This window comes from Aricia agestis, chromosome Z (assembly GCF_905147365.1).
Source record: "Aricia agestis chromosome Z, ilAriAges1.1, whole genome shotgun sequence".
Taxonomy (NCBI): Eukaryota; Metazoa; Arthropoda; class Insecta; order Lepidoptera; family Lycaenidae; genus Aricia; species Aricia agestis.
In genome coordinates this window covers 11156015-11182317 of record NC_056428.1, presented here as the reverse complement: position 1 = coordinate 11182317, position 26303 = coordinate 11156015, and the positions used below count along the sequence as shown (strand labels likewise).

The 26303-nt window shown below is 38.7% G+C and overlaps 1 protein-coding gene across 3 annotated transcripts in view; it reads right to left on the bottom strand.

Moving 5' to 3' along the window:
- Nucleotides 1-1926: 1926 nt before the first annotated feature.
- LOC121739217 (protein-L-histidine N-pros-methyltransferase) overlaps nt 1927-26303 on the bottom strand; it is an 86599-nt gene continuing 62222 nt past the window's right edge. For all 3 annotated transcript variants that reach the window (XM_042131570.1, XM_042131569.1, XM_042131571.1), the window contains exons 3-5: nt 5775-5987; nt 4721-4896; nt 1927-2197 (exon numbers count right to left, since the gene is read on the bottom strand). In XM_042131570.1, coding sequence (XP_041987504.1) covers nt 1992-2197; nt 4721-4896; nt 5775-5987 — 595 coding nt within the window. In that variant the 3' untranslated portion in view covers nt 1927-1991. The remainder of the gene's footprint in view (nt 2198-4720; nt 4897-5774; nt 5988-26303) is intronic.

Here is a 26303-nt window from a genome sequence, read left to right as displayed (position 1 = left end):
CCCCCCCCCCCAGAAGATAAAATAAAATTCAATTTTCCTGGCAAGTGGAAATTAAAAAGGTGTTACCAAACCCACTTGCAATAAATTTGTTGACATAGGTACGTAATTGAATATAAAATAAGTACTTTTCATCAATGGGGATTGTCCATTTTTTTTTATTTTGCTCATTACAAAAACATTTCGAGGAATAAGGTCAGTGATCGTTTTTCTGTATATAAACGAAAAAAATACCCATTAGTTACTTATATTTTTGAACAAATATGTTTAACCTTTGTTTGACCTTCAATGGCGTTAAATTAGCAATAAATTCGACCAACAGTACGTTTCGAACTTTTGGTAAGCTTCTCGTATCAGCTTTCACATAATGAGAACTTGCATTTGACGAACCAGCCATTATAAATAAGATTGAAAGGAAAAAACATACTGCAGAGGTCAATTATTGGCCGCCGATGATGACGTCAGAGCGAAACTTTAAAAATTTATTGAGAAATAACTAGCCAATGAATTTCAAAATTATTTAATTTATATTCTTAAAATACCCTATTTTAACGAAAAAGAATATAAAAAGTACATGTGATTTTTTTTTGGACAATGCCCATTAATCGGTGAAGGTCCTTCTATGGGGATCCTAGGCCAATACCAGATCGACCATCTTTTCGAAACGTATGCTGCCCCCTCTAGATGAAATCCTTCGTACGCCCATGCCTGGGTGTAAATGTGTAAATCTTAAGTACATTGAACTATTTTTCTTATGTCTATCTCACACTTCGGTTAATAAAGGCTAATTAAGGTTAATTCAGATTAAGGGTAATTCCAGATAATTCCAATTAACGCTAAATCAGCGTTAGTTCTGATTGGCACCTTATTGGGCAGTGATACCCTATTTTGTTGTGACTTGTGACTTGTGTCACTACACACGGGTGACAGACGAACAACATACTATGTTTTAAGGTGAGACCGCATTACGCGACAATACGCTGCAGCGACGATGTAATATAGCCTTTAACTTAAATTATCCGCATTATCCCTAAATCTGAATTTACCCTGATTACTTATTTATAAATAAAATTTATCAGAAGATTGCCAGGCCCTAAAATGTATATTAAGTATTTTTTTTGCACCTGTAAAAATAAAAAAAGAGTTTGTTCGTTTACCAAAGATTTAAGTTGGAATGATTATACTTATCTAAAGTCCATATGGCGTGGCGTGGTTTTGTGCGTATCCTCAGGTTTTGACTATAGTCAGTAGTACCGTAATATTACCGTATAAAAATATCTGTAGGCCTAAGGCCGCAATTCAGACCGCAACGCGTAGATGCATTTCTAGTACTGAATTGACAGATTTCAATTGCGTGAGACGTCTTGCGAATCTGTCAAGTCCATACTTTAGATATGCATGAACGCGTCGCGTTGCAGTCTGAATTGACCCTAATACGATTAGTGGTTTTGCCTCAAAAAATGTCACTTATTTTATTAGCCTATTCTAGGGGTCGTTGGTATTATCAGGGATCTATCAGACAGAGAGCGGTCACGCGGTCAGTTTTGCGTTCTTTGTGTTGTGTTACGTAATTACGTTACATAATCTAACCGCGTCAGAATTGCTCCTGACTGACCGCTCGAACTTAACATGCGAACGCAGTACGCTCGAACGCGTGAACACTCTCCGATAGGCCTCTAAGCCTACAGACATTTTGACAACATATTTTCTTCAACTATTAACGCTAAGTACTCACATACGGTTTTGCTCGATCGAGCAATAACGTCGAGCAAAACCCGCGGCTCGGTATTTCGTCCACACATTCAGCATTGCTCGATAGTTTTGTTCTAAATCGATATATTTAATTCCATCGAGCCGGCTCGATGCGAGCTGTCAGGAGCTGTCAGTTTTGCTGTCCACACAGTAATTATTACTCGATTTGGAGTAAAACTATCGAGCAAAACCGCATGTGAGTACTTAGACTGAGACAGGACAGAGCTTACAGCGCGCATACATCACGACACGGGCTCGAACACGTAGACCGAGTCGTCCAACCAGTAGTAGGCCTGGGCGAAGTCCCCCTCGCACAGGTAGGGCGCCCGCGCCCACGACCGAAGTCCGAAGCCGATGTCGGCCATAAAGCGCACGAAGGACGCCGCCTGCTCCTCGAATGTGACGCCCGTGATGGGCAGCCGCTCCTCGGGCTTGTGGTCAGCGGTCACTGGAAACACCAAACCATATTATGACGCCATTGTTGGATCTTAGCAGAGATACGCATATTCTAGGTTGTTATCTTTTAAAACACTTTTACAAGTTTTTAAAATCTTTTAAAACACTTTTATAATTTATTCAGGTTTTTAAAATATTTTTCGAACTTTGAAGACATTAGACATGCCGCTGAGCGACAGATTCTCATAATTCCGTATTACATTTTCGTTTTCTACACTGTTTTCGACTTAAACGTCAGCAAATTAAGAATAAATCACGGACCCAAAGTTCCTCTATTAATTTTATCATACTAAGGCCCAATTACACCAACGTCTGTTAGTGTTAACAGCTTGATAAAATCTCATGCTTTCTTTCATTGAAAGTGATACTAATTCGAGCGTTAACTTTACAGTCGTTGGTGAAATTGGGCCTTAGGCCCAATTTCACCAACGACTGTAAAGTTAACGCTCGAACAGCTTGTTAAAATCTCGTGTCTTCTTTTCATTCTTATGATTTACTAGCGACGATAAAAGAAAATGACAACAATATGTATGTGGGATATCTATAAGAGATAGACATATATACCATCGCGAGGTTTTCTGTAGACCTTTTCAGTGTACAATACTTGGTACATTATTTTGATAAATCTCGTAGGGTTCAGCCTGCGTTTGCAATATAAGCGGGAAAAAATGTAATTATTTACGACATCACATTAGAAACCCCAACAATAACAGTATTTCTCCACTATTTAATGAATGTTATTATACCTATAATAACCTTCCTCTTGAATCACTCTATCTATTTAAAAAAAAACCGCATCAAAATCCGTTTCGTGTTTTTATTGATTAAAGGGAACAAAGGACATGAGGGAATAAAAGCGACTTTGTTTTATACTATATTGTATATGTATTTATATTATATTGTATATGTACTAGCGACCCGCCCCACCGTCGCTCGGGTATAAAATACTAGATGTCCTGCGCGGCTTTGCCCGCGTAAATTAGGAATTTTACAGAAACCGTATATTTTCCCATAAACAATATTTCCCCCGTTTTTCCCACATTTTCCTGAGTTTTTTCGGTCGTATTAGTCTTAGCGTGATAATATAATATATCCTATAGTCTTACTCGATAAATGATCTATCTAACACTGAGATAAGTTTTTAAATCGGACCTGTAGTTCCTGAGATTGACGCGTTCAAGCAAACATACTCTTCAGGTTTATAATATTAGGTAGGTATACATTTTTTTAAATTATCGATTGACAAACTCGAGTCTCGATCTAAAAGACTATGAAATGGTATAATATGGTAGTGATGATGATGAATGTAATTTGCACAGTAGCATATGCTTTCTGTTCTTAAAACAACGCCGAAACTCCCAAACTTGTACCTATAAAGAATCAGGAGTTCCCTCAGCACCTTCCGAACCACGGTATACCAGGTATATCTCGGTGCAAAATCTTACTTGTTGGTAGCATATGCTTAGAATACTTCTCACGAAACCGAAGTCACCACATGTTTCCCTATAAGTTTTGAGGAGTTCCCTCGATCACTTATGGATCCTTCATCAGATCGCCACTTTTGTGAATATAATACCAAATTGGGATGATACCCTATATACTAAAAGAAAAAATTTGAAAATCGGTTAACAAACGGCGGAGTAATCGTTGAATATAAGAAAACGAACATAACACCTCCCCCATTTTGAAAGTCGGTTAAAATTGTAGCCTATGTGTTATTATGATGTATAAGCTATATTATTGTAAAGTTTCATTAAAATCCGTTCAGCAGTTTTTGCGTGAAAGAGTAACAAACATCCATACATCCACACATCCATACATCCAAACAAACTTTCGCCTTTATAATATTAATAGGAAGTAGGATATAGCCACTGAAAAAATGATTAAAATCGATAGCCTAGATCCTTCACGTGGTCTACTTCTTATATGTGCCAAATAACATAAAAATTGCTGCAGTAGTTCGCGAGATAAGCCCTTTCAAATAATTTCCCCCGTTTTTTCCACATTCTCCTATTAGTCTTAGCGTGATAAAATATAGCCTTCCTCAATAAATGGGCTATCTAACACTAAGAGAAATTTTCAAATCGGACCAGTAGTTCCTGAGATTAGCGCGTTCAAGTTAGCCCTTTCAAATAATTTTCCCCGTTTTATCCACATTTTCCTCTATTTATTCGCTTCTATTAGTCTTAGCCTGATAAGATATAGCCTATAGCCTTCCTCGATAAATGGGCTATCTAACACTGAAAGAATCATCAAAATCCGTTGCGTAGTTTTAAAGATTAAAGTGAACAAAGCGACATGAGGACAGGTACATATAGTTTGTATAGATAGATGAAAAACGAAATAGGTAACGTGATAGTAATTCGAGCATTATCTTTAACAGTCGTTGATGAAATTAGACCTAAGGCTTCGTACAGACGAACGGCATTTGTCGACGTCAGCCATCGCCACTTATCGACTGCCGTCGACGCGTGCCGTTGACAAGTGCCGTTCGTCTGTAAGAGCGCTTAGGTACCTTCGACGTAGGGCTTGTAGGGCAGCACGAGGGCCAGCAGCAGCACGCCGCGGGGCGCGATCGCCGCGCGCGCTTGCTGCAGCATGGTGCGCGCCCGGCTGCACCGGTCCACCAGGTTCAGCATGCACACGCAGTCGAACTGCTCGCCGCGCCACCAGTCTTCCGTGTCGAGGATGCTGAAATACGAAGCATAGGTGTTAGCCATTGATCTAAGCACATTATGCATATTTATGTACTCTTTTACTGCTCTAGTTTTGATTTTGATTTACTGCGTCAATATGGTAGATAGATCGACAGTATTATGTGTCGACAGATCTACCATGCAACTATATTTACTATGCTACTTTTTTGGTCTTTGTCAAGTGATGAGGTCGCAAACTAGTATGGATTATCAGGGTATGTTCAGTTACAGGGTAAATTTGAGATGAAGCTCAATTAGCGAGTTCTTCATTAGCTTGTCACAACTCACAACAACATGGCGTAAACGCACCTGGTTGTGCTAGATTAGGCGAACCAAATACTCGCTGATTAGGCCGCGTTTCCACTGACGCGGAGCGGAGCGGAGAGGAGCTTAGCGGTGCTGAATTGACCAATAGCTATGTCCACACTGTGTACTTTCATCTTCAATTTTCGTCATCAACTTTCATATTTGCGCATTCAATAATTGAATGCGTCAAGGAATGCAACGCCAAAATTGTCATTTTTGAAGTTTTGGATACGGTCAGAGGGCAAGCGTCGCGGGAATGCCGCACGTTCACTGTTGACTGCGCTATAACGCTTGCCCTTGACGACCAGAAAAAGGCACAGTGTGGACAAAGCTAATCACCATGTTCGAAATCTTCGCTCCGCTTCGCTGTCATTCCGCTGGAATAGCACGATTGGTCAGTTCGGGCACCGCTAAGCTCCTCTCCGCTCCGCTCCGCGTCAGTGGAAACGCGGCCTTAGACTTGAATTATCCGGACTTATCCGAACTTAGGTTGATGAGCCTTACACTATACCTACAACTATACAAGTTACAGACGTAAACTAGTACCTATAGTTAACTGGCACTTACACGTAACCCTTGCCGCTGAGCGCCTTGCGCATGCTCGCGGAGATCTCTGTCGCGTATCTATCGCGGTACAGTCGCGAGAAGCGGCGGCTGACCTCGCCGTCGCCGGCGCCGACGTCCACCAGCCTGCCCCCGCCCTCCGTGCCCGACGGTACCGGCAGCAGCGCGGCAGCTTGTGCACGCGACAGCACGAACATGGAGCCGCGACCCAGCCAGCTGGAAACGAAATTCGGGATCATTATAGATACCGTTAATGTGGTCAGTATTAAGTTTTGGCTGGGCTAGCTTAATAATCATAAGTCACAACGCAGTGTGCCAGAACTCGATTTTGATCATAGGATTGTACATGGTAGGCTTTGAATTACGTTAGTAAAATAAATAATAATTTTCTACAAAGTTTCTAGTCACGGCATAAAGTCAGGGTAGTTACTAGAACATCTAATTTTAAGCATTTTCCGCGAGACTAAATTCCAACGCACTCTAGTTTGATAACATTCTATAATGGCGCAATTACCACTTACACCGAGGTGGTGGTTTGGTGTTTCGCAATTATCACAGATAAAACACGAGCTACGGGTGGGGCAAATTGTCCGGGGCGCGGGGCCTCCGGGACCGCGACGTCTTCATTGCGCCCGGGGCACTCGGCGAAAGTGGATAATGAATAGCGAAATCCCGGCGCTCATTAGCCTGGCCGAAGCCGTCGCGCGGATCGATACGAATCACCTACGGTAAAGGGATAATCGTCCGGCCGGGGCCTGTTATTAGCCGTAGTACAATATATCACGCGGGGCATTACCACGGCCCCCGGCGTCCGCGCCGCAATTACTGCCGCCCGCGCCGCGTCTCGCCGCCTCTCCTCGCGTCTCCTCGGCCCTTGCCCGCACAATGCACTATTAAACCTCTGGTATTTGCAAAATTATCTAGGAACCGAGGAACGACGAACCGAGCCCTACCTGCATTGGAGTGTCTAGTCCAGGAGTTTCATGATACAAGGCCATTGAAGCCCAATAGTCCTTGACCTTTCTGAGGTTTAGGCCCCCTTGAAAATAATAGGGGGACCTATTATTTTAATGTCATGTAAATTGTAATCCTTTATCCTACTGTATGGTATTTCGGGGTAGTTTGAAACATGCATCAGCATTTCCATGTTTCAATGAACCCCCAATCTTCCTTGTGTTTTTGCCTTTAAAATGTTTACAAAAGTGTCATAATTCGTCGCGGAAACTCCATTTTTTTCCTTCCAAACAGAAGGACAACCTTTATTACGTCTCTGACATATTTGCGAGAGTCAGGCGCGAGTTTGTCGCTCGTTCGGCCGCCAATTGATTGCTTTATTGTTGCGGCTGCGGCGACGCGCGATACATGATACATGAGCGCGCTCCACCGCCTAATGAGCACGCCGCCAGTAATTGTCGCCGAGACCTCGCTCCGTAATGTATACTACTGGACGTCTCAGTTTCCTACTTGGGGCTTCATTCGGGCGAATACAATGTGCGAGACAGCCTGGTATTTTGCAGGACATTTGCATATGTCGCTAATACAGTAACATTATAATATAACTTTACATTCCTACTCGCTAAATATTAACCTAACCTAAGATTCAAGTGTTCTGATTACCGAGCACACATTAATGTGAGATAGAGATGAAACTTTCGCAATATACGATACGATTCGTCAAAGGTGCGGTTGCGACTTGCGGCGTCGGTGTCGAGTGTCCGGTAGATGCGGTTAGACGTGAGACGCGGGGGCGGATCGCGATTGCATCTGAGAGCAAACAAGGCCCCCGCCGCCCCTCGCCCGCCGCTCAAATCATATTACCCCCTCCCCACACTCCATGTGCGTCGCTATGGCGACGGCCCGGGCCGTGCATGATATTAGTACGTGTGCTCATCTCCGGGTGTTTAAACTTAGCGCCCCCGCGCGGGAAATTAAAACGGGCCCCGGACCGGAAGGCGCTGGCGCTGGCCGGGGCCCGCGGGGTCTCCCACCGACTACACTGCTGGATAGCACTTAGACTTTCTGGTTAATTATGTACAAAAAAGTTTTCTGAGAGACGACGCTGTAGAAAATGATAACTGCAGTAGGTACTTTTCAAATAATGTTTTTGAACTTAGTGATTTAAATAAGTAACTATAAACTGATTAAACTAAACGAATGTCTTTGAAGGAGTTATAGGTAATCATGAATTTTTACGAGTAAAATATTATCATGAAGTTGACTTTGCAGTCATAATATTACAAAAATTATATTCCAATATGTCTACATAGAGTTCATCACCTCACAAAGGTCATTCGGACTCACTACCCCAAAAAGACAATATTAGAAAAACAATACATAGACAAAACATAAGATATAGTTAAGGAAGAACCCCACCCCTTATGTAGATACCTACACATTTGCTTTGCTCAAAGACATTGTCGCTTTCAGGCACCTCATTAGAGCGCGTCCCATGTGAGCCTACCTCCCCCCGTGTGTGGGTTGGGGGGGTGCCCCATCCCGCTCGGGTGGGGGCGACCCCCACTCTTACATATAAACGAGAGCAATTCTTTTCTGGAGCTCGCAAACTCGACTGGATAATTAAGGCAACCCATTTCGCTTAAGTATGATAGAGAACGCTTTTAATTTTCACAAATGGAACTCAGCGTCTTGTTCTTATTTGATTTTTTAAATGAAATTATTTAAAGTTTAACGAGCAATGTAGCTCTGAGTATTTGAAAATATTAATGTGATCCTACAAAAGTAATTAAAAGTTACACGCCCATGTATAATAATAAGATAGTGTACGTTAAAATATTATATTAACGATATCGATAGGATATCGAATCCTCTCCTCTCCTTTAACCCTAATATTATAAAAGGGATTACTACTTTCAATTAAGTACACATACAGTTCCCTTATACCTACCTACTATAAGGTAATAGTCACGACTCTATGTCCTAACACTTCTAACAAAACAGTTTTACATTTCGCTAAGTGGAACGTTTAAAACGGCCAAACATTTAGAAAGCTGTACCAAAACGATATCGTCAAATTTAGAGTTGTAGCAATTTGTACCTGAACTCTACCTAGTATTTAAATAAATACTTACTAAGTAGATAATACGAAATGAAATATAATAAAATTGAAATAAAATTATCCTATGTTGATGAATAGGTATGTTATGAATAGAGTATGTACTCAAAAACGTGATTGCGCTGGAACCATTTGTCCGCGACAAAAAGTAGACATGTTTTGTCGGCTCCATCAAAATCGGTCGAGTAGCTTTTGCGCTATACAAATCAATATTTTCTTTCATAAATTAATTTAGGCATAGTGAGTTTTCAGGTATTCCAAGCATCAACTGCCATACTTTAAAGATATTCGCGATTTTTTCGATGTTCAAATAATGCAGAGTGAATTTATTTGCAAGACAAATTCGATTGAATATTTTACATACATAACGATTCACCCACAGAGACTAAATTTATTTTGGTTTAGTCGCAATACATAAGCTGATAGATTTCTTGCGTATTGGGAATCGACAATATTTTAGTTTTTCGAGCAAGACTTAGGGCGCGAACAGACGTGCGCGTGTTGTACTATAGCGTAAAGGAAAACACGCGCGCAGCACGCGCTGAACCCGCGCAGAGCCCGCGCGCGTTTTTTTCCATACGCTATAGTACAACCCACGCAGAACACGCGCACGTCTGATCGCGCCCTTATGTTGTAAGGGCAGTCTACAGACAGGCGAAGTAAATCAAACATTCCCAATATTTTTATCGCTTACAAGTTGATTACTTTTTGTCACTTCTTTTATTTTTCTGTGCAAATATGTAATAAAATATTGTTAGATATTAGTTAATATTATGTTCTATGCATTGCCCATTACAAAGTACAAACACTGAACTTGCTTTTAAAGTCTGATAGTATCTCTATGATATTTCTCGAAAATAAGCAATCAAGATTTAACACACTAGGTGACGCCGGCAACTATGTTGCGCCAAAATTCGTTCATTTCCGGGATAAAAAGCTTCCTATGTCCTTTTCCGGGACTCGAAGTATCTTCATACCGTGTAAAGTAGGTTCAGCGGTTTGGGCGTGTAGAGGCAACAGACAGACAGACTGACAGACACTTTCGCATTTATAATACTTATCTTTTATCTTTAAACGAGCAATTCTTGTATATAAATATATAATTGGAATCTCGGAATCGGCTCCAACGATTTTCATGAAATTTAGTATATAGGGGGTTTCAGGGGCGATAAATCGATCTAGCTAGGAATCATTTTAAGAAAATGTCATTTTATTCGTGTTTTATCGAATACCGAGCAAAGCTCGGTCAAATAGCTAGTTAGTTATTAACCTTTATTACTTATTAGTATAGTATGGTTTTTTTTCATACAATTCACAAAAAATGTTTCTTACTCCTGCCTGCTGACGGCCATTGTGAACAGTCGACCATTTAGCGAACACAATAACCTTTAAAACGTGTAAACTGAACAATAACTTCTCGGAGATAGTTTACTGCTTATTGCCTTACCGAATGTTCAGGATTCTGACATTGAAATTAATGCGGTGGGCGTTTGGAATGTAGAGTTTACATCGAACTTAATGTAAATGACATAAGGATCATTCTTACATGAACGTAGAGGTAAAACAATTGTGAACAGATAGACGACCGAGGTCGCCAACTTCTTATTGACTATGTTTTCCTTACCTTGTCTTCTAGATTACACAAAGTTACCATAAATTAAACTATATTTCTTATCAGGGCGAGCGAAGTGAGCCCTAGTATATCCCACAACCTTTACATTTTGTGGTACACTTACGGAAAAACTATCACGCCGTGATCACGCCTATCGATTTGTGCTTTAACATAGTATTTTTTATTTATATGTACTAGATGTGTTTAAATCATCATTCATCAGTCAGTCAAGATTTTTAACCGACTTCCAAAAACGAGGAGGTTATACGTTCGGCTGTGGATATGTTTTTTTTTTTTTTATGTATGTTCAACGATTACTCCGCCGTTTGTGAACCGATTTTCAAAATTTTTGTTTTATCATCATCATTATAACTACCACCAGTCACCACACCACGAATTATCTAATTATAACCCTTATTATATTAAGTTGAGCTGATGAGTTTCCATGAGTGTTATGATAAAAAGAAATTCACTGAACAGTACTTTAGAGCCTTTAAAGACAGGCGTATGAACATTAATTTTATCATTACTTGATTAAGAGCGAGCTGTCGGATCCAAATTCACTAAGCATAAAACACATTAGTCTGTACAAAAAACCAGCTTAAATATTACTAAAAAGAGTGAAATTATTATTTTTAACAAAAAATTAAAACCTACTTCCAGGTTAAAAACAATAATAATTTATAATAAACAAAACAGTGTTAAATAATTCTTACTCTTTAATGTGCCTTATGCATACATATAGTCGGTACCAGTCTTAAATATTAAAAATATTTTGTCATAGAACTCAGAATTCTTAGCTGATATCGTCTTCAAAATAATGGCGATTGTGTACATAGAAATAGTTGAGGTTTAGGAGAGTTATGCATAAGGCACATTAAAGAGTAAGAATTATTTAACACTTTTTTTCATTATAAATTATTATTGTTTTTACCCTGGAAGTCGGTTTTAATTTTTTGTTAAAAATAATTTATATAATACTAGCTGTCCCGGCAACGTTGTTTTGCCATAAAATGATTTTATCTGTTTTCCTGCTTTTCTCTTGAAGTTTTTCTGATTTTTTATATGATCACGGAGCCCGAGACCTATCCAACGAATGCAAAACCGTGGAAATCCGTTCGTGCGTTTGTCCCGGCAAACGTTGTTTTGCAATAAAATGATTTTCCCTGGTTTCCTGCTTTTCTCTTGAAGTTTTTTTGATTTTTTTTCTATGATAACGGAGCCCGAGTCCTTTCCAACGAATGCAAAACCGTGGAAATCGGTTCGTGCGTTCTGGAGTTATAGCGTCAGGAAGGAGAACCCGAATTATTTTTATATATTAGATGTACTTAGATGTGTTATCATCAGCTCACAGCTGTGAGTCAAGGTTTGACGACGCGAGCCCTCACAAAGCTCGGCTTTTAGCTAGTTTAAATATCAAGGAATAGGTAACATGTGAGTAAAATGATCATTGGTAAAATGTAAATATTCAATCTTTCAATTACTTACAATATTTTTCAAGCTAAGTCTTTGACCAAACCAAAGTATATACATATAATGGAGGTTTAGCTCATTTTAAAAGACGAAACTTACTACACAATTCAAGCAATTTTTTCACTCTTTCAATGTACTTATTTAAAAAGTACTTAGGTAAACTACCTACTATAATATACCTACCTCTATACTCTCTAGTAATAATATGAATGCAACTACATAATATTTTACACCTACATCGCTCAGTCCATCACATTCGAAAAAGGGACGTAACGATTTTGAATGTGGAACGTAGGTTGATTTGTGTCCATCCATAGTGCGCGGGCGCGGCGGCGACGCGCGCTGATTGGCCGGCGCGGCGGGGGCGGGGCGTGCGCACACGCATCGCACAAATTAAAACAATAAAATGAGAGTAATGAAACAATGTAATGTGGTACTATCGGACCTTAATGGCCGAGGAGTTTGTGCCCGCTCGGCACCTTGCGCGCACGGAGAATTTACAAGGACGCTTATAAAATATGGTAATGCTGCTAATGCTGAAACTATAAACCGGAGCCGGTTTTTTAGATAATTTAGTAATCGCAACTTTTTTATAAAAGGGCTTAATAAGTGTGCCTCGTACAATAACTCTGAGTGCCACTCGTATGAGTGGCAGTCAGGGACTGCCGCTGTAAAGCTATTGCATTTTTAAGCATTTAAGGGTTTTTATCAACTCATGCAATTATAATTCGCACGCACACAAATACTGTGCCGAAGTCTGGCAAGGCGTTGCCGGACTGCGGCACGTGGGGGTGTTAGGTTTTTTACGTTACGTTACGTTCTTAATTCGGTCGCCGCGCTCATAGCCCGTGATAAAACTATGCAGTAGCTCGATGATCCACGAAACTTAGGATTCTTACGTAAAAAAGATTTGTAGAGCAACTTGGAAATTAGGTCTAGTTCCAGTTGTACCATAATAAATAATAATATACATTTACTAGCTGTCCCGGCAAACGTTTCTTTGCAACGTTTGCCGGCACAGATACTTGCCTACAGATACTTGCCTAAGCTATTCAATATTATATGTCAAGAATATTATAAAATTAAAATATTATCAATTTATCACACAAAAACATTAAAGTGGGTTAAATTAAAAAAAGTGTTAATATTATAAATATTTATGACGGAAAATCTTTCGCAACGTAATGTAAAATGAAAACGAGAGTAGTGTGCCGCTGACGTTTCCCATGAAACATGCAGGAAAACTGGGATTTTACCAAATATGGATCAGAGAATTTCCTTATTTGGATTAAAATATTAAGGTACTATGAATGTACTTTTTAGGTTAGGTAGTTGAAGTGTAAAATAATAAATTAAAATTATTCATTATCATATTTTATTTATTTACTGTCGCAAAAAAAAATCTTTGACGTAAGTACCTATCTAACTTTATGATTTATTAACCTTATATCTTTAAACGAGCAATTCTTCTAAGAAAGAGAAATATTAATTCGGAATCGGCTCCAACGATTTTCATGAAATTTAGTATATAGGGGGTTTAGCGGGGGATAAATCGATCTAGCTAGGAATCATTTTCAGAAAATGTCTTTTTATGCGTGTTTTGTATCGTGTATCGATAATCGATAACCAGAAAAATATGACTCCAGGACATATGGTCATCCAGGTATCTTACTATAAAATATACAGCTCTATGCTGTATATATAATATACAGATGTAACATAATAACTCAATATACATCAATTAAAAGTTAAAATTTTCATGTTTTTTTTAGATCTCGCACCTAAATTGTATCATATCGTACTAAGGTACAACCTTACATCCAATAGAAGCCATTAACTGACATTATCACAGACGACTCACTGCAACATACGAAAGCTCCTACTCCTATTCGCGCTCTCAGTAACGAATGTCGCCTCATTTACTAATGTGTCACACACACGCGGCGTTGTTTCTACCCCCCCCCCCCTGCCCCCTCGAGCTGGGGGTGAGGGGGGGCGGGGGTTTGACGATCTACCCGCAAACGTCAACTCTCGCCGTACCAATTTTAAACGTCGCGCGTCGTTTGACCATTTTAAAGGATTTTTATGGGACGAGTCATCTTGAAATTGGGTTTCGGTCTTTACTTACACTTTTTTCATGCAATTATGTATAACAGTTTATTGTACACACATGTTTCAGAGTCATTACACTTATTTTATGCATAATAAATGCATAAAATAAGACGTGTAATGACTCTGAAATATGACTATCCTACAAGTACATTGAATAACATAATGTGTAATATAATATTATGTATCTTTTAGTTCATATACTTCATGGGCAAGGGTACTTGAAAGATCTCTTTAGTGGCATTATTAAAAAGGCTATTAACAAGCTTCTCTTTCGCAAAAATTCAGCCAACTCAACTATTCTATGGGCTATTTTAAAACCGAGATTTTAATTTCCTTTTAACCCCTGGCCGTAATAAAACCATAATGAATGGAGGGGGACGGTTTTTTCGGCGACGGTGGCGTTTCTGATTTTGTTTACGGGGGTAAGCGCTATGTTTTCCTCGAGCCTTTGTCGCTACGTAAACATCAGCCGTCAAAGCGTGATTGTGAAAAGGATCGTGATTATTGCAGCGGGCGTAGTTAGCGGAGGCTTCATTAGACGGTCGCCCTCCTCCCCCCTCGCCCCCCACCTCCTGGGGGGGGAGGCTGCGGCGCCTCATCTCAGCGGGTGCATCGCTGCGCGCGCAAACAAATTAAAAACGTAAGACGCTCCCTAATCAATAGCCCGACTACGCCGCGGAGCCGAATTAACTCGGAATAAAAAAATGAACAAAATTATATTCGCGCGAACCCCGCGCCCCCCCCCCCTCGCCCCCCGCCCCCCGCCGCCCGCCGCCCGCCCGGGGAAATTGCTTTCGCACACACGCCGCGAGAGGGTTACACACACGATATTATAATTTACGTTCGTATATAGCCACTTCACCTGGGCGACGCTTCTGAATCTGGGCTCCTACGACGCGGCGCGATATTAGTTTCGAGCCAACTACTCTCCTATATATTTATTAACACTTCGGAGGTCGCTTACGTAAGGAGCCGACTGTTTATTATACTATGCTCTCTCTACAAGATATTATCACGCTTTGATCGTGAGCAATCCCGACGATATTCTCAGCTCTAACAATATTATGGAATCTTTGACATGTATTTGTCGTCCTATAATTTTATAGTACAGTTATTCGAGATCACGGGTTGGTAGTTCTTGGGTATGTTCGAGCTATTCTGATTCTAATTCCTTTACGTTAACATTAAAGCTGTTTATTCTCTAACATTCCTGTCTTCTAAGACATTAAATAAAACATGTTATTGAGTTTTTTAATGAAATTACTATACGGCTAACACTAAGAAGCGTATATTAAGCAAACTATATTTTTTAGGTAAACCTCCCTCTCGTCTGTAGGGTGGCTAGGGGGTGGTCATTAGTGTCACATTAGTGTTCTCATACTCTCAGGACCTAAATGATAAATAACGTATGAGATTACAGCCGAGCAAATATTCCGTGACATAAAAATCTTCAAGGAAATAGGGCTAGATATTCGTTACTAGTGTACAGAATTACATAAAACAGTAATTAACGTAACGTGCATTTTTCGACTGCGGACATTTAATGATTATTTAACTTTAATTTAATGAAGACAACAAGAAAATATAGCTTACGTCATAAATCTTCATCAAGTCAAAGTCATAAAATCTCTACATGCGCCAATTAATCTTACTGCCGCACTCAGAGACAAATATTAATTACTGGTGCCTTACTCCCGAAACTGATATCAACTTAATACGAGTCTGATTTCGATTTCGTTTTTGATGTCATTGTAACGCGTAGGAATTCCGGAACAAAATCGTATCAAAATCGAGATGTTGCCATGGCGTCTTGTCAACGTCGTTATGGCAACGTTGTATTGTTATTTAAAATTATTAGAAGGTTACGAAAAATAAAGAAATACTAGCTGTTGCCCGCGACTTCGTCCGCGTCAACATAGTACAAAGATGGATAGTCCGCTAACAAATATGAAAGAAGTAAAATATAACCTCCTCCTTTTTGGAAGTCGGTTAAAAAGTAGCCTAAGTTACACCTTACTACATCAGCTATCTACCAAAAAAAGTCTCGGCAAAATAGCTCCAGCCGTTTCAGAGATTAGCCAGAACAAACAGACATACAGACAAAAATTGTAAAAAAATTTGTTTTGGTGTATGTACCTACATACATTCATATGCATGTAGTAAAAAACGGTTCTTTCAATATTAAAAACAGACACTCCAATTTTATTTATATGTATAGATGTATAGAAGATGTAACATAGATTATGTAATGTTTGTGTTTTTTCGTCATACCATAAAAATACATTTCTTTAGAAACTTTAGATGGATGTGCCCATTTTCTACTTTAGTGGGTTTAAAATGGTTATTTTCGTTAAGGAACATCTTGACATTAAACAAATATGTAAATTTCTTTTGTAGTTACACTTAACATTGTCATAAGTATACATATTCTAGTATAAAATTTGTAAAATTTGTATCCCTGCATGCCGACATCAAAAGTTAGTTTTTATTTGGAAAATAATGGTCCGTCCGACGCACCTTACTTATTTATACGTGGGAAAGCCATGCTTCGGCACGAATGGGCCGGCTCGACCGGAGAAATACCACGTTCTCACAGAAAACCGGCGTGAAACAGCGCTTGCGCTGTGTTTCGCCGAGTGAGTGAGTTTACCGGAGGCCCAATTCTCTTCCCTATCTTCCCCTATTCCCTTCCCTTCCCATCCCTACCCTCCCCTATTCCCTCTTAAAAGGCCGGCAACGCACCTGCAGCTCTTCTGATGCTGCGAGTGGCCATGGGCGACGGAAGTTGCTTTCCATTAGGTGACCCGTTTGCTCGTTTGTCCCCTTCTTTCATAAAAAAAAAACCTATAAAATATAAATGTTGAGATTCCTGGAAGAAAATCCAGGAATCGCAAAAGGGTACATGCGGACGAGCCAAGCTAAGCACGATACCAAACTTAAATGGGACCGTATAGCTGTACAGCTCCATTGGCGGTTCCATCGATCACATTAAAAAAGCTTGCAGGCGAGCTATATTATTATGTTAAAATAATAATGAATTAATATTTATTATCAACAAAAAATGAAACGACACCATACCAATCGATACCACAGTGACCCTAAAAACGTTTACAATACCTAACTCGGCCGCAGCACGATCGTGCGCTATTTTAGATGTCTAAAGCATGTATAAAGTGTCAAAAACCGTTGAAATCGAAAATCGAAATCGATATCAGTTTCGGGAGTAAGGCCCCTGGACTGTAATTAAATTAAGATTTTGACATTAGCCCCATACAGTATCTGTCAAACTCTTTACTAAATACAAGTTTAATCACCATTAAAATATATGTGTGAGCCTCTCTGAGTGTGGCCGTTAATGGGCATTGTCCAAAAAAAATCAGATGTACTTTTTATATTTTTTTTCGTTAAAATAGGGTATTTTAAGAATATAAATTAAATAATTTTAAAATTCATTGGCTAGTTTTTTCTCAATAAATTTTTAAAGTTTCGCTCTGACGTCATCATCGGCGGCCAATAATTGACTTCTGCAGTATGTTTTTTCCTTTCAATCTTATTTATAATGGCTGGTTCTTCAAATGCAAGTTCTCATTATGTGTAAGCTGATACGAGAAGCTTACCAAAAGTTCGAAACGTAATGTTGGTCGAATTTATTGCTAATTTAACGCCATTGAAGGTCAAACAAAGGTTAAACATATTTGTTCAAAAATATAAGTAACTAATGGGTATTTTTTTCGTTTATATACAGAAAAACGATCACTGACCTTATTCCTCGAAATGTTTTTGTAATGAGCAAAATAAAAAAAAATGGACAATCCCCATTGACTAAACCAAGAGTATAATATTATATTTTATAGAGGTACAGGAAACCTCGCACCTAATGAACTAAAATACCTACTCGGCATTGTCTATATCTACTCACACTTTCTACCCTTGTCATTAATCGGAGCTAATACGGGCGCCCAATTAACACGCGCGGCGAAGATCCTCCGCCCGGGACTGGCCAATGGCGGCCACGGCGGGATTAATTAATCCCCCCCGGCCTGCCGGACCCCCCGCGCGACCCCCGGACACCCCCGGCGCGCCCCCCCTCGACCCCCCCGCCCCGGAGTCTGCGGACACGCCCGGAAAACTAAACTAATGAGGGGAGATGACCCCGCTTTGTCTGAAGTTGGCCGGTACCCCGTTATGTACGCTCAACGCTCATTAGCCCACTACATACTACGAAATACATAGTGGGTAGGTACCTCTACATTATTTTGGGATGACCTTTTCAGACACGTGGAAGAAAACTTCTGTTTTACATTACTTAATAATTAAGACCTCTATTTTTACTTGTGATATGGGAAAACATGTATTTTAAATATTATAGAACTGGGAAGTCTTCTAAACGGCTTGAATGCCCACCATTACAATATACAGTATATACAGTATACACGCAAAGCTAGTGTTACTATCACTTTAATAGCAATAACATAAATTTCACTTAATTCATATTACATCCTTGTGATTAATGGGGAGCGTTTATTATGATCTATCGCGTGGAATATCCGTGATAGATCGCTGGCTTTGTTTGCCCACACACCACCGTGATCGAACGAAAACAGCAATGTATTATGAAGGCGACAGCGTAAACACACGCTAATTTTACAGAATGTTAAAAGCACTATTAAATATTGTCTCGTACAGATATAAAAAATCACTTATATCAATAATTGTCAAACAGTAGTGACGTACATGTGATGCACAGACTACAGATCCGTTTTGGCGCCAAAATTTAAATTGACAATTTTAAACCGCATTTTTTGCAGTAAATTCCAGTGTTTTAGTAGTCTAGCTATAACGGCTCTTGAAATACACCCTGGAGACAGACGGACAGACATCGAACTTCGAAGTCTCAGTAATAGGGCCCCGTTTTTACCCTTTGGGTAAGGAACCATAAAAATATGTAACTAAACGTCCATCTAAACTACAAACTACCACAATAATCGAGTGGCTAGGGTTGTTTATGAAACCATCATCTATTTTGCTAGTAGGGTGCGAGGTTCTCTTAGAATCTATTATCGGTAGTAGTAAACAATCCCCCCTCTAGATAGGCATACAGGCCCTAAACAACCCTTTTTATGGGAGCAGTATTAAATATGTAGCGCGTTCATAAATAAGTTAACAGCAGCGAAACTTTTATGGGTCATATACTTTATCATACTTTGAATTTCATCACGTGTCCATAATGTTTGATAATATTATTGTGAGGCTCCCTCGCTGAGGTATAAAGTCCTTAAAATCCAAAGAACATAGTTTTAAATTTAAACTAGTCCGCCCAAAGGCGGTAACCGTTCGAATCTGTAGTAGAGACCAAGACGCATTTGAACTAGTCGGTAGACTAGAGTAATTGCTAATTAATTGCTCAAGTATCATGGCCCCTCTTTTATAAATACGTAAAAATGAAGAGGTAACTAAATTGTTTAATCAAATTGTGTTACAATAATAATTATTGTAACACAATTTGACGCAGGTTTAAAATTATTTTGACCAGCCATTGGTCTGAGCTGCTGAGCTAAGCGAAGGCTTCTTTCTCCAAGTCTCAATCCTTCGTTCTACTAAGCCACTCTGTCAATCTAAAATTTGTGACTTCAAAATCAACATTTCCGCTGGAATTCCGTTAACTTCATCTCACCATGAACAAAACAAAGAGGCCGTTTAGATAAATACGGCGAAAAAAGTAAACGGCCTAGCTCGCTATAAGGCCCGAGGGTGCCAAAATAACTAATAGTTTTGTCGGGGGCGTGTTAGCATTTTTCTTCTGTGGGTGACGGGCGAGGAGCGCGGGGGGAGCGGCGAGGAGGGGGGGGGGGGACTCAGTTTCACCGTGGATCATTTACACTTCATCGATTCTCTTAATAGAAATACTCAGTTTGTTAAGGCAAATGTAAGGGCGTTGGAATTTTCCGAGGCTTGGTCCATGATGAACGACAATTATAGCTTCAACAGGATCTACTGCCTAGAGAGGCTATGATTGTTAATGATCGACGTCGATTGTCCATGCAATATTATTATAATATAGACAGTTTCGTCATCATGGCGCAACATGGATAGGTATACTTAACCCATCAATCCCCTAGCGGCACCCGGCTGTCGCATAACAATTGAAAATTTACTGTGTCTGCAATGAGGCATTTTCTTATTTTTTTAATTTGTCAAGCAGTTTTCATTTTAGTAACTAGATGGTGTATGGGTAGACTATATAGACAACTATCCGTGATACCATCACTGATTGCCACAAAGTAGGGGAAACGAGTGTAAAACTTGATGCATTTAAATTTGATAAGACGCAATAATATTCCAATGAATAGGATACCTAATAATTCATAACGTTATTATAATTATGTTTTAGTTGGAAGTCATGTTAGAAATAGCCCCATTTATCGTCATTCACATCAAAATAATATGTCACAGGAGTTTTCAATTTTTATTTTGACAACATCTTGCCTGCACTTGTGCACGATAACGAATATTTAATGGCTAATATTTTACCAATATTGCACATCAAAGACCCAAATAACACAATTTGGGGAAAAAAATAAAAACCACACCATCAATAAAAAGTAGAAGAAGTATCAAAGTGACAAACCCGCCAAAACTCCTTCAGTTGTCAATTTTCAGTTTGACAAGTGTCATATTATTATGGCAGTGGCTTCCTAAACTGTTATCAGTATACTGGCCTAAGCGATCTATGTTTTTCGTGAAATTTAAACTAGTGAAGCAAAAAAACAACACGGAAATATATGAAAATGTATAAATACATAAATTTTTGTGTTAATTTTGTGCTAATGGAAACTAGATTTAAGGTATTTTGATTTATGTCACACTTGACAGTACAATGATATTTTTTAGAAACACAACCAATATGAAGTCAATGATGCAAACCTGCAGATAATTTCAGATCGGTGGGGAACCATAGAAAATCTAGAAGTATCTATCTATCGTCGCGCAGTCTGGTGCAGATTTCAAAAAGAAAACAACCTATTCCCACGATATCTATATATATCGACGGGTGCAAAGTAAAAAAAGTCATCTGCAATTTTGAGTTTTTCGTTTTTTTGTAGAAACTAGCTTAAAATATCATGTTCTACAACCTACCAAAAACAAAAATTCAAATATCACCTTATTTTTGGTACTTTTGTCACGTAAAAGAAGACATCTACTCTTGTTTTGTGTAATTGCACGATGTAGATGCGGATAACTACCGCTGGTCGTCTATACGCGGGACGCGCGGGGGTCATGTTATGCGGCATAAGCGGCTATCTGCCATATAGCTTTTTCTACGTTGCGATTGTGATTTAGATGTCTCAATTTACTTTTGCAAATTAGTATTGTTTATTATGTTTATGAGTACCTATTTATGTTAATTCTTATTGTTAGCTATATTAATTGACTTCTAATTTGTTACTGTTATTTTTTACTGTTTTTTCATGTTCAGAAAGTCCAAAACGACTTTTTAAAGAAGTTGAAAGTTTCCAGAACATAAGTGATAGATTTATCGAGCAAAATACTGTGTTGCCCGATGAAATTATTGAACATCTTATAGAAAACCTTGATGTGTCACCGATGAAGACAAATGAATATAAGTTAACTTTGTAAGATAAGTCCCCATGATCTGAATACTCTAGGCCAGTCACACCAGTTCACTCTCAGTCTGAAATATAAAATGATTTTGAAAATTTGTCGATCTCAGCAAATTAACAAATACGCCAACACCCTCAGAATACAGTTCATCACTTCAAGTCCGCCGCGTCCATTATCAGTATTAGATCAAAATATTATATATTCTTTTTTATTAAACAGATACTTTGATCTCATATAATCTATGACCTGCTTGAGTTTATTAACTCAAGCAGGCCATCGAGTATATTGTCCCTCTCAAACTTTAAATCTTCTATAGACAACACCATTGATGCTTCTTCGGCAGTGGAGGCATCAAGTGAATGTTCTACGCCTTCCTCGTTAAACGGTAGAAAAAGACGTCAGTTAAATATTGATCTAAAGAAAAGGCGATTGAGAAATAAAGACACGTGTATTGATACGAGACGTAAATTACGACAAAATTTAGGTAAACAATTACATCAGTCCAGAAATGGTAAATTGCAACCTGCGTAACATCATATCCCGGCATTTGCAAGCTCTCGCGAAGTTTTTCTATTAACTTATCTTTGACCGGTTTTGGGATCTCTGTGATCACGAGAAGCAATTGAGAAATCGTTGAAATAAAATTTCATTTTGTGTTCTGAAAAATCGTATGCACCCCTCCGATGGTGTAAAACGTCCGGCGATGCTTATGATGTTATAATGAACCCATCATGCTTACAAGTGCCAAGTACAAAGACTTAATAAGCCTCTGCCTAATAATTTACAACATAGTTCCTGTACTGATAATGATACTGAATAATTTTTAAATTAGTTTAAAATAATTAAAGTATTGACACAGAATTTCATTTTTGTTGTGAGTAAATACGATTTTTACGAAAGTAAATGAATGATTCCTAAGTATATCCATACTAATATTATAAATGGGAAAATATGTTTATTTATTTATTTGTTTGTTTGTCCTTCCTTCACGCTCTAACGAAGAAACAAATCGTATTGTTTTTTGGCATAAACTTAATTGAAAGGATGAAAAGTAACATAGGCTACTTTTGGTCTTGGAAAAACATCATGTTTCTAAGGGAGCTTACGGGAATATTTGCAATTTACGCGATTTTCAAATTCCACGCGAGCGAAGCCGCGAGCAAAAGCTAGTATTTCATATTTTAACTTCCTTCTAAATCGTGTACCTTGCACCGAATCAACAACGTAGAAAAAGATATCTACGCAATTATGTTCTGAACTTGGTGTGTTTAAGATGTAAAACGTTTAACTTCATATTTTAATAATATAAAGTGTTACACTTTACGTAGTTACTGATAATCGTACTAGTAATCGGTAAAAATACTTTAATAAATATAATTTTTAATTCCCACGTAGAAACGACCAAGTGGTAGTTAACTCAGTTGTCATATTTTCAAGCGCAATGTAGATGCAGACAACTACAATATCTCGTAAATTAAACATAATTAGAAGAAATTAAATATACATGTGGATTCATTAATAAATAATGAAACAATGATGAAAATTTCAATAAATTTGATCGGAAATTGACAAAATGGGAGCATTTTTTCCTATTATGCGCTCTCCTGAAAAGTTGCTGTTTTGTAGATGACTCTTTTTACTTTGCACCCGTCGATATAAAACTCAAAGGTGACTGACTGACATGGTGATCTATCAACGCACAGCCCAAACCACTGGACGGATCGGGCTAAAATTCGGCATGCAGGTAGATCATAACATCTACCTGCATGCCGAATTTCAGCCATCGTAGGCATCAACGTAGGCATCCGCTAAGAAAGGATTTTGATCAATTCCAACCCCAAGGGGTTAAAATAGGAGATGAAAGTTTGTATATAATAATACTTCTTAACGCGAGCAAATCCGCGGGCAAAAGCTCGTTTAAAATAAAACGAAATTTTCCGCTAGCTTTAAATAAAATGCCGAACGAGACTGCAGGGCACACATACACATTTTGTCATTTTTTTTAATGAAATAAGGGGGCAAACGAGCAAACGGGTCACCTGATGGAAAGCAACATCCGTCGCCCATGGACACTCGCAGCATCAGAAGAGCTGCAAGTGCGTTGCTGGCCTTTTAAGAGGGAATAGGGTAACAGGGAAGGGAATGGGGTAGGGGATTGGGCCTCCGGTAAATTCACTCACTCGGCGAAACACAGCGCAAGCGCTGTTTCACGCCGGTTTTCTGTGAGAACGTGGTATTTCTTCGGTCGAGCCGGCCCATTCGTGCCGAAGCATGGCTCTCCCACGTATATCATTATATGCGAAGTTTTGTTTCTGCTTTAGCGGCATTCCAAGAATATCTTCACTAGATAACCAGTAACCTCTACTTAACTTCCATAAGAAAAAAAAAAATATCCACAGCCGAATATATAACCTCCTCGTTTTTTAGAAGTCGGTTAAAAATAGTCAATACGCTTAAGTACTACAAAAGGGTGTTGTTTACGTGTTACACCTGGAATAACCGATGCAAATCATCGAGCTCGCGATCTGAAGTTATTGATATATGAATCTAGCAACTCCTGACGGGTCATTTACATACCTGTCGAAATCATTTCCAGCTACGACTTAGGTTATGTAATTCTGGAATGAGAGTTTAATGAAAAGATATATACAGGGGGACGTATAAACCGTCCGAATTATACCATCACGCGGGCCCAGCCTGAAAGATCGAAGGAGAAAATTACAATGAAGCCTTGGGAAGCTTCTAGAAACAGCTATATTTTTGCATGCGGCAAATGAGCTAACGGGACACTCTGTGGCGCGACTTGGTGACAGTCGGATATAGCTCAATTATGCGTTACAGCTTGATGAGGCTTTAAATGAATGTGTCAATAGGCGCTGCTGGTAAAGGAGAACTGTCGTTTTTGTATGATAGCAGCGTTAGTTCCTTTTCTCGCCACGTTCATAAAAACCCTTGTCGAACTGTAGCTACAGCAGCCTGGCGCAACTTGTTGGATAGAGCTCAAATATTAACAGCCTAGACACACGTTGGACTACACAGCTTATGAGCTATGTTGCCCAACATATTATTTATTATAAAGCATAGGTCAGCTTTAGGAAGAAAATATCGTTTTGTTACTTCCTTTTGTCATGAATCTTAACAACAAATTATATGGCATCAAATTAGTTATATCCCTACACTAAAATTCCTATCGCCTCCTCTGAATTTACATTTTGAAGGATGATTAATTAACCTTTTATTAAGATAACGTTTTATTAAAAAAAAACATAAAAGAGTACTGTATAGTTTCAAGACTGAATAAAGCTAGACCAATCACGTTAAAAGGCAGAGATTGATGACTCAAGAGCAAGTCTGTATAATAATATATTGTAAGGACGTATACTTAAAATCGATATAACGCGCCAACTACATAACATACATATAAAACAATATCATTTCCCTCCACAAACGTATGAATATACAAAATTTACCCAATTCGGAGCTACTCTATTTTCTGGAGCCAATTGAATTGAGTTGCTGAGATCAGGAGCGGAATTGGTCGTTTAGGCAAATAGTGAGCGTTTAAGGTCGTTGAAGGTGCGTGCGAGAACATTTACTACGGGGGCACCACCCTCCCAGAACAGTGCAGGCAAATAGACTCACTATTACCACAATATACACACAAAAAGCAGTCTTACAGTTTTCTTAAAATAAAATTTGTGCAACAAGGAGGTCAATTTTTTTAGCGCGATGCATTAATGTATGCTGTACCACAATTCCACTCAATGTAGTGAATTGTATTCTTTGAGTCAATTTCTTATGAGACCACAAAATGGTATTTATTGAAATGTCAAACCAACGTATACAACATTCGTTTGACGCATTTGAGAACGCTTTTTTTCTGTTTTTTAGGAAAATAACTAGGACAAACAATGGAACGACTCTCCATTAATGCAACACAATTTACTGAATTTGCTACATGCCTCCTAAAGTTATCTGAAATCATGGGTTATGGGTGCGTGCTCTTAATTCGATCTACTCCAAATACACTACTGTATATAATTTATACTATGCTCCTGAAAGGGAGTGAGTTACACTCAATTCCTCATTTAAGTGAGACGGTAAATAAAGTTATATTGCCAGTGTTACCTGAACTTGAACTACACTTGATAAGTAGGGAGTGACTAGAACGCTGACTTATACAACAGTCTCCATACAATATTATGATACTTTAACTTTTTTTCGTACTTATAACATTTTAGTTTAACACTTTTACAGCAGTTTCCGTAAGATGGCATATTTTAGGATTTTTACGCTTACAATACAAGTATAAAAAGATTCCGTAGATATTTACGTACTTAACAATTTATTTGAACTTTGAATCCGAACTAATATCTTAGATATTATCACAAAATATCTATTAGATAATAATAATCGTTAAGGGCCTGTTTCACCACTTTCTGATAAAGTGCCTAATAGGCTTTTCACAACTTTTTTGACAGATTCTCCATACTTGATCTGTCAAGTTAATTGGTGGATAGCCTTATCAGGAAGTGGTGAAGTACAGGCCCTAAACCTTCATAATATTATTATCCTGAAGTCTGAACTAACCCAACCTTCAACGATTATTATTAAAATTGCATCTTTCTTTAAAAATCAC